Below are 15,069 nucleotides of genomic sequence, written 5' to 3'. Positions count from 1 at the left end.
TATTCTATAAGGACTTTGCGGCCTTAGTTGATGTTCAAAACCCTTTATTGCCAGAGGGGTCTTTACATCTGGGCTCAGAGTGCTAGCACTTGCACCTAACATGTGGAGCATAAGGAAGTGCAAAGCCTTCTGACCTGCCCATCCTTAGAGTCATTCATCTCTTCACATGCTACAAGCCATGCAGCACCAGCTGGAGATGGGCACCTTTCCTCACTGGCATTACTATAAGCCTGTTGGCAACCACTGCACCAGTGGCAGCAAGAACTGCAGTTTTGCTTGGAGCCAAGGGCTCTGGCTGAGTAATCAGACTGTCTGCCCCTCCTGGTGCAGAGCCAACCGCACACTACCTGTTGACGAACCCCTCTCACAGCCAGCCCAGAACTGGAGCTCAATGTTTAAGGCTTATGAAACATAAAAATGGAAGATGCCAAGAAAGAGCAAATTTAAATCCAGACAGTGATTGTATCCTGCACCCAGATGATGTCACCATCAGGACAGACTACTTGGTATTTTAACTGTCATCAGAAACAGCCCTCTGCTGCGTTAATCTCACTTTCTTTAAGGGCTATGTGATCCACTCAGAGTTAAGTGGAATAATGACAGACATACTGACTCAGGAGTTGGTGCACTACAACTAGAGACCTGGCTCTAGGTGAGGTAAGTGGTAAGAGAAAAAGAGTGTAAGACTTCACACATTCTAATACTCAAGCATTAAACTGAGCTCTGAAACAAAGCAACCAATAGCATGTCAATGGAGCGGTTCGTTATTATTGACAGTGTTGCGATATAAGCCTTTTTCTATTTGTTTTTCTACGCATGCTTTACACACAGTGAACGGTGAGCAGTCTACCTTAAACAGAGAGATTCCCACGAGAAGGAACAGCTGCTGGAAGGCAGAGGTCTCCACTTTCTGGGCTTTCTTTGACTTTTTACAAAGTGCCTCCACAGATGCTAACATCCTGAAGGACAACAGAAACCAAGCACAAACATTTTACACCAGGCATCTCTATCCCAACCCTTCAGCACTCCAGCAGTGACGGACAAAATTAAGAAGCAGAATTCACTTTTAGTTCCACAATTGTCAGCCTCAAAACATTCATAAGGATTAAAAAAACTACATGAACTGCCTGCATCAAATCTACTAGCCACTAACCTTTCAGATTTGCCTAGGAATACCACTGGAGCAAAAGATCAAATAGCACAGTACCCCAATATATAGGAATTAACCTTTTTTTCCAATGCAATTTTAGCCTTTTACCTTAAATCTTATAAGACTCTGCATGCATGTATGTATGTTTCCAGTCTTTTTGTCATCCAGTCGGTTGCCCCATACCTGTTCCAGGCTTGTCTCTGCTGGTCTGTGAAGGGCTTGACATGCCTGACGTATTTGCTGTGGTTCAACAGGGTGTCAGCATACTGCACCAGGCAGACGATCCACAGGGTGCCATCAGCAGTGACCCCAGTGACGCGTCTCTCGTTCTGAGCAGCCACCTCGGGCGAGTCTCCCAGCACAGGCAGGTGGTTGAGGTGCTGGAGGAGCCTGCAGACACAGAACGCATACAGGGATGACGGAATATAAGCATATAGCACGTTGGGCACTTCCATGAGAGTGGCTGAAAAGGGAATGGCTTCCAGCGCACAACAGCACACAAGCAGCATAATATAATCCCACCATAAAAGACTTGCTGGAATAACTAAGAAACAGTTTCGGCTTAAACTGCTGGTTCATAACGTAGAAACGAAGAGATTCAAGCCTGAAGTGTCTGTTCGTCAAGCCAAGCTTTATTGTTTGCATACAAGGAACCACAATAAGGACCATAGTAGGTATAGTAGTTCAAAGGGGATATGGCTCTACGCAGCTAATATATATGTTGCCCTACACCCTCCTCCTGTCTTTGAGGTGGTTTTCTCAAGAAACTCCAGGACTCAGAAAGCACTTAAAACATTCCTTTCTCATCAGGAGTCTAGTGTAAACATTCCCCATGAGGGAGTTTAGTACAGGGAGGGAGAAGCATCTGTGCTAAAGCAAGCATGAAGGTTAGAGTTTAGCACGTGAATTCAGCAGGAGTTCACAGCTCCTACCACTATATGGGTACAGAGTAACATACAGATTCTGCTAGTAAACTCCATCGACAAGAAAATGCTTTAATCTCAAGAAGAAATGGAGATTCTAACCATTCAGTTCTCATCTTCCCCTAATGTATTTCAGTCACACTATGCTTATTCCCTTTCCTGTACTGATGATCCAGTTTCATTTTAATGGGATCCATTCAAGCTCAATTACAAAGCCTGCCGTTCTACTGACTCCAGTATGATAGGTTAAGTGTGTACGAGGTAATTTCTCCTGCCTGCTGCATGAGAAAGATACTTAAGAAGGACCCAGTTTCAGCTGTTTAGTCTGTAGGACTTCAGTCACCAATCCCTGAACACAGCGTCTGACTGACAGCTCTGTCACAGACCAGGACCACAGCTTACCCGAAAAATGAGTTAGCGAAGACCCCATGAATGGTTTCGTCCAAGGGCACAGCAAACTTGGCCTCTGTCTCTGGGATGTCGGGGGTGGGTTTCTTGGCATCAAAGAAAGAATGGAAGAAAACAAACCTAGGAGATGGGGAAAAAGAAACAATCAGGTGTCCGAGCCTCAAGACTAGCTGCGTGAACCACTCTGGCACTGACCAGCAGCCTGACCACTTGTTCAAGGCGGGCTGGCTACCTGGGCACCAGGCCGCCAACACAATGCAAGGCAATGCAACACAAGCCACCCTGAGCTTCTGCAGAGTATACAGCCAGTTGGTGCCTGCCAACTGAGTCCCCCATTATCACTACCTCTCTTTTACTGGGGGTTGAGGAGTCAGGGTGCCCCCAATTCCTCCTATAACAACTTAGCCCCTCGGGGATAATATAGACTCTCTCTCTATTTATCTCTAATTTGTCTGTGCCCAAATTATCTTCCATAAGGCTTGGAAATGGCTGAACACCTCAGCCTTCCCTATATGCTTCTCACCCAGGTCTCTCTCCCTCGCAAGTCTTAAAGTGATGCATGAAAAGCTTTTCTTTGGATAAAACCACAAAGTGACATGTTAATGATGGTTTGCCTTTATCACTTATACAAGAGGGCGGCCTCACTCACAGGCAGAAGCTGAGCAGCGTGCTAGAACAGGGGAGATCGAGATCACAGAAAGGAGGAGAGGAGTCCCAGTACTATAAACATACCAAGGCTTAAGCTCAAGCACACATTAAAACCCTGCCAGACGTCTACAGCAAAAATAACACTCATACTCTCTTCTAGAGCCACCAAAGATTGACGGTAGGAAGCAATCAAAAAGAAAATAATGAAAATGTTTCAAAGACACAGAACATTTTGCAAGACTGCATATTCCACCAATGCAGAATCATAGAAACCAAGAGGGGCTAATAAGTGAATTAAAGGGATATTTGTGGAAGCATGGTGCTGCGATGGTTAATTGGCTTCTGTAAAACTGGCCCTGGAATGAGTGTGTGTGCGTGTGTTTGTATCTGTGTTTACCCTGCGATGGACTGACGTCCCATCAAGGGTGTATCCTGCCTTGTAGCCACTGCTTGCCAGGATAGTATCGGGCACCCTCTCACACCCAGTACTGGGTAAGCGGATCAGAAAATGTACAGAAGCATACAAGAAATATTTTCTCTCCTATCTCAAGCAGAAATTGCCTTCAAACTTCAGTATGGCACTGCACCTAAATATGAAAAGATCTTCTACACATTATACGGACAATAGACAATTAAACTAAGAGGACTGTCCAGGTGAACTTCAAGCAGCTCTCTGCAAAGCAGACACCTGACCTGGCAATATCCATCACCATGTCCTCTTCCTTCCTGACACTCGGATTCTCCACAATGGAAACAAGGCGCGGGATAATCCACTTCCGCAGGCGAGTAACACAGGAGTCACTCCTGTTGGGAATAAACACACATGAAATCAGACACACCCATACTGCAGCAGAACGCAGGAAATGTGGCATAATCATGTGCCAATGGGAAGAAGAAATGCATTCCAGCCATACTTCTCCTATATTTATAATCTATATTCACCTCGATTTCGATGCCTGTCTATCCTTTTCCATGTCCTGCCTTTATTTCAGCACTGCTGAACAAGCCTGGACACACTTTGATGGAGGGTGTAGGCAGACCTGGGATCTCTGAAGCACAACCCATACCGGCTGGAGACAAGACCACTGTGCGTACAGACTGACCTCCTGCTACAGGATATTCCAGTGCTTGGCAGTGTCCTTGGAAGGGATGACACTGCATCCTGACTGGTAAGCTCTTCTCCCGTAACTCCCGTACAGCCTCACTTAGTGCACTTTCACAACACTTCATTCTAATAGATTGCAAATGAAAGCCTTTAAAAGGACAACTGTTGAACATTCTTTTAATAAAGATCAATCACAAAGATATACGAGTAGTGCAGTTTCTTATGAAGTACAGGTGGACTTAGCTAGCTGGGTTTGTATCTCCCACTGCCACCAGAGCACCTGGAGCAGACCTTTAGTTTCCAAAATGCCAGCATGAACAGAGGGATGGTCTAAGAGGAGACAGTCACCTTTCTCCGGACTCCTGGACTCGCTGCTGTCTTCTGGTGGAGAACTCCAGGCAGGAGTCCAGCTGCGGGTTGATGAACATGTCCTTGAGCCACTCCACGTATTTCTGCAGGGCAGACAGCTCCAGGTGCTGCACTGCCTTCCAGAAGGTAGGTATCACAGGGTAGCCTTGGTTGGTGAGCAAGGTGAAGCTCAACACCACAGCCAGCTGTTTCTCTGGGTCAGTGCAACCCTTCAGGAACTCCTCCACACACTTGTCCATCTCGGGGGCAAACTTGAACCGGTCAGGGAGCTGTGGAAGAAGAGAATCACACCGCTTGATCAGTAAATCACGTGCCAACATTCAACACAACACTAGTCTTAATTCCATCTCTTACCTCGTTGAGTTTCACTAATTGTTTGTGAGAGAAGGAAATCACCCAGTTATGAACAAGAAGATGAATAACCCATGGAAACCCCAGTGACCTGGTACTACAGGCCCCTGTTCAAGATGTGTGTGGATGTGTACGAATGTTCAGAATCCCAGGTCAATTAGTGCCTCGTCCTGACCCAATGGGTTACATTAGACAAAATAAACAAAACAAGACATGAAGACGTAAAAAAGCTCTATGATTTAAAATGGCAAAGGTCCCTCCATCATGGTACTTAAAGAGCAGATAGAAACCAAAAGAGCAGTGGACATGCTAACTAGTTACCACGTTTCTCAACATCTTAAATGATATCTGGCACGATAAAACCTGTCTAGGAAGAAATCCCCATTAAACAGGGTGTGCTTCACCTAACAAGGTATCAGTGAGCCAGTACTAGAGCATTAATACCCATTTATATATCTGAGTGTGCCTTAACAGGAAGTGCACTGTTCATCGCCTTTGATAACGAGTTAATTCAATTCAAGCTTTATTGTTCCCTAGGGGAAATTTGTTTTACGGCACAGTCAAACACAACACAATGCCAAATAAAAATCATTAAAAGGGAAGAGAATACAGAAGTGTTACAGGAGAAAAGAAACAAGAGACAAGGTAGTTACTTTGCATTGTTTAAGAGTGCAATAGCAGTGGGAAAGAAAGATTCCCTGAGTCTCTTGGTTTTACACCTGGGGGCACAGAGGCGTCTCCCAGATGGGAGAAGTATGAATTCGCAATGGAGGGGGTGAGACACACACTCCCCGATGCTTTTGGCTTTCTTAGTCACCCTCTGTTTGTAAAGGATGCTTAAGTGGATTTGATTATTCCTGATTATTTTGCCATTTATATTCACTAATTTACCAGGCTATTACAGTTACTGGTACTCATGTTGCCACACCAGCAAGTGATGCAGTATGTTGAGACACTTTCAATGAGTGATTTGTAGAAAAGTGTAAGGACAGTTTTATCTACCTTAAAGCAGCCAAGTTTTCTAAGAAAGAAGAGTCTCTGTCGTCCTTTTTTATAGACCTTGTCACAACATTTGTCCCATTTTAGGTTTTTGTCAATGACCAGTCCCAAGTCCTTATAGTCATCGACAATTTCAACAGGCTGACCATCAATTATAGTGGGTTGAGAGGGTGTGGTATTTTTCCTAAAATCAATAACCAGTTCCATTGTTTTTGAAACATTTAAGTTCAGGGAGAACCCGCTGCACCAGTTAGTAACATCATTTAGAATGGGCCCATGATGGTTTTCTGTGTCCTTGAATAAACTGACCAGGGCTGTGTCATGAAGGTTAAACACGAGTTAAAGGTTCCAACACGAGTGAACCACTAACCTGAGCAGACACCACGTGCTCCCCGTAGTGCCTCATCACCTCCCCCGTCAGCACATGGCGCAGCTGTGGCAGGGACAGCATCGGCAGCGCACTGCCCAGCAGCCGGTAACACATGTAGCTTTGGAGCAGGGAGAAAGGCAGAGCGTCAGGTGCTGCCGGACTCATGGGTGCCACCCAACAGATGGCTTTTGCACATGGCGTGTTTTTAAGTGTGACAAGATCATGATCCAGACCGGATCCCACCACACCATTTGTCACAGATACTTGATCGGGAGAGTGACTCATGACAAATGACAAATAAAAGAACATTCCCACACAAACTGTAGCATTTTTTTGGTGCAGCTGCTTTTAGATATAAAAATAAAATTGTTCATATTAAACATACACAAGATTATGGTGATTCTTCTTTTAAATTGCGCTTTTAGTAAAACTGTCTACCTGATCCCACAATGTTAGACTTCTGTCAAAATTTAAACTTTTGAAAATGTCGGCACTAATTTTGTCTATACAGACATTGCCAGGCTTCACCATGAGAACCGATCTGAGCAAGGTACCGCCTTTCAATACACTACAGGACACTACAGCAGCAGATACCACAGTCCACCGCCAGTCTCTGAAAGCTGTTCTGAGGAAACAATCAGACAAAACTAATATTTATATTAAAACAGAATCAAAGAATCTTTAATTCTTGGACTTTAGTGATGGTTCAAGAAGAATGAAAACTAGACCATCCTCTCTTAAAGACTTTATTAGTGACTTAACCGTTGTGGCAGACCAGGACCAGAAGAATCACCAAGTTAATTTATAAGGATACAGAAAGTGAATGTTGTTTTATTCAAAACCTTTCTTGTATTAATAATAGTGTGCTCTCTCATTTTTCTTAAGAAACATTTCTCCAAGTCTGATGTTTCCTCCAGATCTGACTGCGAGATATGACAAGGTCAGGTTACTTTCATAGATTAAAGCGCATCACATTTTGCCCTTTTGAAATCCTTACCTGCTGGGTCCTGACTGATCTAACAGCAGACCATTGACGACAGCTTCTCTCCATAAGAGCTCGAAGCTGTCCTCCCTGAGAGCTATCTGTAACAGGTCTAGACCCACGGGAGGAAGAGTCTGGTCCTTCTTCACGGACTTGGCTGCCATTTTTAACACCTCTATCAGCCTGGAAAGAAGACAGGTGAGAAATTGTTATGAGGAACAGGGCACAATCTGAACAACCACACCCGATCCAGCATTTTGAACCTCCAAAAAAAACCCCACAGAATTCTGTGAAGAAGTTGGAGAGCCTACTTAAACAATTTCTCACTAAATTATTAGACAACATATCACAAACAGGATATTGCTTCTGTAAATTGGTTTGAAGATGCACAACGATGTTAATTCTTTGCTTTAAAGTAATGTCTTATCTAATATTAAAGGTTCTTAAATCTCTCTAGTCTCAAACAGACTACAAGGGGGCTTGAGAGAAGCATTTCAAATCCAACAAAGCCAACCACGTGAGCTACTTCAGGAGCAAACGGTGGAACACAGATCTGAGAACACAAGGGGAACTTAACACTGAATGTATTTGGGACTGAAGCAGGATATCCAGAACAAACTGCCCAGCCATGCTGTTGAAATAAAAAGCCTGTGATCGTTTAAGAAATCGCTGGATAATATCCTTGAATCAAGATGGGGAAACAGGACTCCTCTCATTTTAAACTTCCTTAAATCGAGATTCATCTGTGTGATTGCACCACAAGTCTGACTGAAACTGATATATAATACAAAAGTCAGGCCAGTGAGCTCTCAGCACTGTTGGATCACATGTGCCACTACAACAGAATGAAAAAACCAAGCTTGCCTTACCCTGCAATACACCGCCAGAACCCTGCTCTTTATTTTCAGACACACGTCTTTCAAGTATAAAGCACAAAACAAACTCACCCCAAAAAACAGAAGCACTGCTGCTTCGAATGCCCTGTTCTCAATAATCTGCTTTGTTGGTTCGTAAAATAACCGTTGATTTTTATTTGACCTCATGCCACATTAATTAAAAAACAGGCATCGACTCACTTACACTGAAAATGACACTTGATCAGTATAATGGGAAAAGTGAAGGAATAGAAACCCATTGAAACGGAAGCAAGAGCCGTTTTTGATGTTTGCATGGTTCAACATTTTAAATGAGGATTGATCGTGTTGAACATTTTAAACATGAACTTTCACAACCGAGAGGACCGTTTACAGGAAAGAAATGGAAATTCATTACATTATTTCAAGACATTGAAATAAGTTTTAAATAAATTGCTCAAACTCTACAGCACTATAGATGTAAGTGAAGTCTGCTCCTTCTGAAATGTCGCATGTGTTATACGGTGAAGACAGTGAAGAGTCCAGATTTCTTTACTGCAAAGTATTCAACAGAAACTGTAGAGCAACTCCTCTAGACTGCTCTAAAAACCCCAACTACCGACTAACACCATGAGACCTTTTATAGCTCACACATCAGTAATTAATGCCAGGTGAGAACCATCACCAATAATCTAATTATCTAATTGCCACCCAGCAACCCTATTTACAGACCCTAGAGGCCTGGAGCCAACGAGATAGTAAGGTTCTTACTTTGGGATGTTTTCCATTGTGACCACTGTGGACGTCCCCAGGAGCTTCTTCAGTTTCTTAGGCTTCAGCACGCTTGGGAACTTCTGGATGCCGACCAGCAGGAGGTGCAGCCGCTCTGGGGTGCTGAACGCTGAGGACAGGTCGCTCTGCAGCGCCCCCAACAGCACCTCTTCAAACACTGCCTCTGGAGTCTGGAGAAAAAAAAGACACAAGAGTTTGTCGGAAGAAATAGCTCCTCAATATGGAGCTGCTACAGGGTGGAACTCATCTGGAAACCGTGCTCCGAACATGCCACCTCTACTGCTTCAAACGAGCAGGGAAGGAGCCAGGATTGCTTGGAAGCTGTGTCAGGGACTGCAAGAGCAATAAAAAGGCTGGAAAATTTCAGAAGACAAACACAACTTTCATAAAATGTGATTTTACTTAAATAAACAGCAACACGGAGTGTTGTCCAAGTTTCAAGTCACATAAAAAGAAAATATGCTTGTCACAGGATCAATGACTTCAACATATTTTCTCTCTGACCTGATATCTATCTATAAGTGTTGGGGGAAGCCAACCTTATAAGCTTTATTCAATATGACTACTGGCATTCATCAGCACATACTGTTCAGCAAACACTTTAAAAAGGAGATTTTCACTGAACACAGTCTGATCTGTCGGGGCTGTGACAATGCGTGGGAGACAGAATGGCCTCTTAGCCTGCATTAGAAAAGATCATGGATAGTAAATAAGAACTCTTTCGTAAACTGGAAATTTTCCATGAACTCATGAGATTTACAGTAAGTGTTATTAAACAGCAAATAATGTTATTCATAAATTCGTCTTTTTACAGACTTAATAAAGTTGTTTTCCAAATGAGCTTTCAATCTTTGAAATATTTTCAGTAAACTTTGAGGTCAGTCATTGACAGCTGTGGTTTGTCTTGACAGGCACATTATCGACATGTTTTTGACCAGTCCAGCTTGACAGCTGTTGACATGATTGCAGGGGCAAACCTCCTGACTGTTATTTCATTGCTTTGTGACTGACACTTGGTCTTCCAATATGTGGCAGTAATGACCACAAAGCCAGGAGACTGGACCTTCTGTAAGGAGACTGACTGTGTGAGTGTCTGGCAGCTGCAGGGTCCTGCAGCCATCACACACCAACCAGAACTGTTTCAGCCTGAAATGCAAATGACTTGTTTCTCAGGAAGCATTTTAAATCTAGTTTGATCTCCAGAAGAAGTGACACATACTGGCCACTTGGAGCATTTCCACTGAGGAATGTTGCCAGGGGACAGGGAAGGTTTTTCCAAATTAGTATTGAAAACTGAACTGCAGACTGCAATTTCATAATTGAAAATCTGGGATAGTATAATGACAGGGCATCAGTTGGGACATTTTATATGAGGTTTATACAAGCCCTTTAACATTAATTCAATTAACATCAAGCAACTGAGTTGGCACAGAATCAATGCATGAATTCCTTGTCCCTTCACTACAGCACTGACTGTACTGTGTTCTACTGCTTTGTGCAACATCTTTAAAGGATGGACATTTAAAGGACATTAACCAATTTCATAGAACCAGTCACTGAATTCCTTGCTGGAGAAATGCTGTTCTTGAAGAAAGGAATTTGTTTATCCACTATAATCTCCACAGAGAGCCAAAAGCAACACGTCATAGCCAACACAAGTCACCACAGGAAGGAAACAGTTGAGCGTCACTCTGCAGCAGTGTTACTGCAGGCCTGAAGGCTCACCTCAGACAGGATGTCCACCATGGTCTTCCTGGGCAGATCCTTCAGGTGCTCTCTGAACTGGTCCAGGCTCTGCAGCAGCTTCACACACTCCAGGACCACTTTGGGCTCCTGTCAGCAACACACAGGCAGGCCTGAGACATTTGTGTATTAAACTGGGAAACTACCTCACTCCCCCATGAGCTCAATCTCTAGTGAGCTGAATACACAGCCCTCAACAACAGCGTTTTCCAAAACTTAAGTTACCTTAGGGAGGCGTCCCGACTGGGACAAAGCCAACACTCCGAAGAAATTCCCAAATGCAGCATTTCTTCTGAGTTTCTGAGGAATAATAAAAATCAGGTGAGGCCATCAGAGAAATAACCAAGGCAACAGAGCTGGATCTACCCGTTTCCCAAGTCTTAAAATCCAATAAAACGTCCTAATTTTCAGAAGCTGGCAGAAGGTTTACTAATTACTAAAACCCGTTCTGAGAACACATAGCCATCTTCATCGCTTTCCACATTAAGACCGTCAGTATTTAATTAGACCTTTCCTTCAGTATTTAGTTGACATTTCTGTCCCAATACTTTAGAGTTTAATGTAATTTTTCCACAAACTTTCCAGACATCTCCATGGCTAGGAAGACCATCTACATCAGATCAGGAGACCATGGACAGGAGAGGACTCCATGGCAAGAATGTGGTACTTGGGAGCTCTAGGTATCCAGTCGGGAGTGTGGAAAGACTGTTTCCTGACCTTCTTCACTGTCTCCAGGTTGTTCTTTTCCTTAATATGGTCCAGTGTTGTCTGCAGTGGGATCTCCTCAAACACCTGCAGGACCTGCAATAAACACCATATGTTTATGTCTGGGTTACTATGAAAGAGTACAACACAATCATCACAGTGAACCCGGCTGTTGAAAAACACAAGTTGCATTTCAATGTAACTGTAATGCAAATGCATTTGAGTTCCATACAGCTCAGACACTCTCACAGCCTTCTGCTGCAGGACAAAAAAACATCTTCAGGGTGCAGAGAAAGAATTCAGGTGGCCGAGCATTCGGGCTGGAAATTCTCGAACTCTAAGTCATGTATAATTATCCTGTAACAAGCGTGATTATTTTCTAGTCTGTTTTACTTGTATTTGTAACGTAACCCATAGGATACCAGTGAAAATTAGGTCGAAGCATATATAAAACAGAGAAAAAAGGAAACAGGTCTTTACTCTTAAGAGTTATGGAACAGGTTGCCCAGCCATGTGAAGGTGATCCTTTGGCATCCTTTAAGAAACAGCTGGATGGGATCCTTGGATCATACTCCTAGCAAATGGGGTAGAATAGCTTCCTCTCCTAAGTAATCATCCTTATGTTGTTCAGTGCTGGACAACTTCTTTAACTTGGCAGTAAGAAGCACTGCTCGTGTTACTTGTTTTTTACCTACTAACAGGTTCTAACACGATGTTTAAGCTGTGATTCTTCATTTCCTGACACACACTCAGAGACAGCTGTGGAGGACACTGACCTGGGCCAGAGCCAAGCTGAAGCCAGGCCGCGCAGTCTCTCTAGTGTGGGACAGCCCGTCCACCAGTCGCTTCAGGGTGTATTTCAGCTCATCCGGCTGGGAGGGAGAGCAAAAGAGGGAAGAGAAGATTAGCCCATCACTCTCACACCCAGAGACCCTTTGTGGGGCACAGATCACCCAGATGTAAAAAACAAGTACCTAATTATTTCCGCATGGGAAGACCTACAGGGTCAAACTATAAAAAGGAAGAATAATGTGTTTTATTTGGTTGACACTTTTGTCCAAATGTAAAGAACTTGGCAATTTAATAGAGAAATCTGAGGGATGCACTATGCTAAATGGTACAACTGCTGTGTCCCACTAGGATCTGAACCACAAACACCTCCTCACCACTCCTCCACAATAGCAATGCTGCCTAAATAAAACACTACCACTGAAGTGTGCAGGAGTGGTCAGACCTCTAGACTTGTACCTGAATAATTGTGAGTTCACGCCCTGGGTGAGATAGTGCTCTTATACCATTAAGCAAAGTTCATTCAAGACCATTCCAAGCTGTATAAAACTGTACAAAGTTAATTTGACATCAAAGGCATCAAACTAAATCATTCCCCATCAGCTCTTTAACATTCCTGCAATGAAAATGCATAGCTAACCAACGTTACTCACTGGGTTAGGCGAGTCAATTATTTATTCATTGCAAATACAGTCCTCGACAAGCTTCTTAATAAAAGCTCGTTGTTTATCAAATAATAAGAATGCAAGAGGAATAAACAAAATTCCTAACCAAACACAGAAGTAAAAACATTAATTGAAAAAAATATCGAAATGATAAAACTGCTGAAAACGTATGTTAAACCTTGAGTAACATTATTAAAAATGCACAAAAATAAAATGCACACAAAGCAAAGACATATCAAATGTCTCGCAGCATTGACAAGTAATCAAAAACAACAAAATAAAAATCAACTTTCTTTTAACAACTGAGATTCTGGGCAAACTTTTAAGAACTTGCTGCTGATTCGCTTAGCATAACTACTACATTTTAAGGTCCTTATAGCAGGTCCTAAAAAGACGTTTTATCAAGAGCCAAAGGAAGCCCATGAGTGTCACCAAAACCCACGTGGTTAAACCAAGTCTGGAAAGTCTTGTGTATGCACAAAACTCCTGAAAAGTCTCGTTGAACATTTTGTTTTAAAATTAATTTGTATTTGCCCCCTAAATATATCCCTAATTCTATCAAAAACCCAGGAAACCTATTATAGCAATGTACGTAAATAATCATTACAGTCCTACCTTCTCGCTGTTTTTCAGATAGCAGATCAGATCTTCGATGGCTTTTAATCGTATTTCTTGCTCCGGTTTCACGATATCCCAAAAAAAATCAAGGAACTCTCGATTCTGCTGGAGGATTCCTTTGGCATCGGTCACTTTGGGCCGCACCGGCTCGGTTTCTATCTCCCCCATGCTAGCAACCGCTGCTGCCATGTAAATATCAATATCGGCAGCACTTCAGCAGAAAACGTGTTACAGCAACGATCGCATTGTAGCAGGAACCCACGTGTTCCGGTCAATCGGAAGAGCGCTCAGCGTGCAGCAGGCTGGAAGGTTCGTGTTAAATTAATCCACAGAATAAGGGTTCCAGAATTTTAAGGTTTGGTACCTCGTACATTGTTTTTCCATTCATGAAAGATATAACATTTGCTTTTTATCAGTCACTGAGATTTTGGTATAGTTAGTGCAAAAGTGAAGTTCACATTTTGTACCGTGGAAAGGATCTTTTAAGTATGATATATGGGTATGATATATGTGAGTTGCCTTTCTAGAGAGCTGCTTATAATAGCTTTGGAATGTTACAGTTCCCAATGGCCTAATTCTGTGGAGAATATAGGGTTCGTCATTAGGTTTGATTATTTTTATGTTTTAAATAATCCAGAGTCTTTACACTAGTGCTCACTCTACTTTCCCCACTATTTAGTTAATGAATTTAAATTTTTACAAGGCTAATTATGTTAAGAAAGCATTCGAGAAAGCTGACTTGCCATTCTGATCTGCTATTTTCAAAATATTTTACTACACTACACTCCCCATAGTACCATCCGTACACCCCTAGGTAAACCACAGCAATTCCAACGCAGGGAAACAAACTAATACTGCACAATGGGGAAAAAAAAAAAGACTGGGCAAACATTCACAGGTGGCATTTAATGTAGACAAGTGTAGGCAGCAAAACAAAAACTGTTAATATATAATAATAGGAAATACTGGGCTTCTCACAGTGGCTGATGACAGTGGTGGGCTTCTGGAACACCCTTCCTTGGTGGAAAAAGAAAGCTGAGCTCGATGGCTTTCTCTTATCTGTTGCCTTTCTGATGCTCTTATCTAAAATAATATTCCATGAACAAAAACACCTAGATGTAGCTTCATAATGAATTATCAGAGTTGTCTGGTTGACGTTAAATGCAACCAATGCCGATTTCTCTCTCCAAAATGCTTTTACAATACACAATTAATGGTTCAGCTCCGCAGAATTTCAAGTCCCTCACATTAATGGCTCAATCTCTTACTCTGATTTCTCTTTCCATTAAACATCAGTCAGTGACTTGGGCTTCAGTCTTTTCCCTCATTAAAGCAGCAGGGCCAAACGTGTTACTGGGAAAGGTGTCATTATTTATCGCTTCAGTATGGATTCCTACCTTCGTTTTTATGGACCCTTTAATGTATTCTTTAGTTCTGCTTCTCTCAAGGAGCATTGGAAGAGTTTTGCATCTTATAAGGGACTGGGAGCCTATTGGGAACTGTGGAGCTGTGAGTACAAGCACCTCTACTGCATGATGCCTTTGATAGTACAACAGGTTCAGACAAGATGGAGGCCCTTGTCTGGCTCACAGGTGCTG

At 42.7% G+C, this 15,069-nt stretch overlaps 1 protein-coding gene across 1 annotated transcript in view; it reads right to left on the bottom strand.

The window, feature by feature from the left end:
• mybbp1a (MYB binding protein (P160) 1a) overlaps positions 1-13,742 on the bottom strand; it is a 30,846-nt gene extending 17,104 nt beyond the window's left edge. Inside the window, exons 1-13 of the mRNA XM_088616462.1 lie at positions 13,469-13,742; positions 12,176-12,271; positions 11,412-11,495; positions 10,920-10,994; positions 10,677-10,784; positions 8,931-9,121; positions 7,321-7,488; positions 6,324-6,441; positions 4,583-4,872; positions 3,823-3,933; positions 2,476-2,601; positions 1,334-1,540; positions 851-959 (exon numbers count right to left, since the gene is read on the bottom strand). Of these exons, the coding sequence (XP_088472588.1) occupies positions 851-959; positions 1,334-1,540; positions 2,476-2,601; positions 3,823-3,933; positions 4,583-4,872; positions 6,324-6,441; positions 7,321-7,488; positions 8,931-9,121; positions 10,677-10,784; positions 10,920-10,994; positions 11,412-11,495; positions 12,176-12,271; positions 13,469-13,660 (1,875 nt within the window). The 5' untranslated portion in view covers positions 13,661-13,742. The remainder of the gene's footprint in view (positions 1-850; positions 960-1,333; positions 1,541-2,475; positions 2,602-3,822; positions 3,934-4,582; positions 4,873-6,323; positions 6,442-7,320; positions 7,489-8,930; positions 9,122-10,676; positions 10,785-10,919; positions 10,995-11,411; positions 11,496-12,175; positions 12,272-13,468) is intronic.
• Between the last annotated feature and the right edge of the window lie 1,327 nt (positions 13,743-15,069).

The sequence above is a fragment of the Lepisosteus platostomus genome, chromosome 22, assembly GCF_059453375.1.
Source record: "Lepisosteus platostomus isolate fLepPlt1 chromosome 22, fLepPlt1.hap1, whole genome shotgun sequence".
In the NCBI taxonomy this organism is placed as follows: Eukaryota; Metazoa; Chordata; class Actinopteri; order Semionotiformes; family Lepisosteidae; genus Lepisosteus; species Lepisosteus platostomus.
Note: the sequence above shows the minus strand (reverse complement) of the source record. Positions and strands in the feature narration are given on the sequence as shown.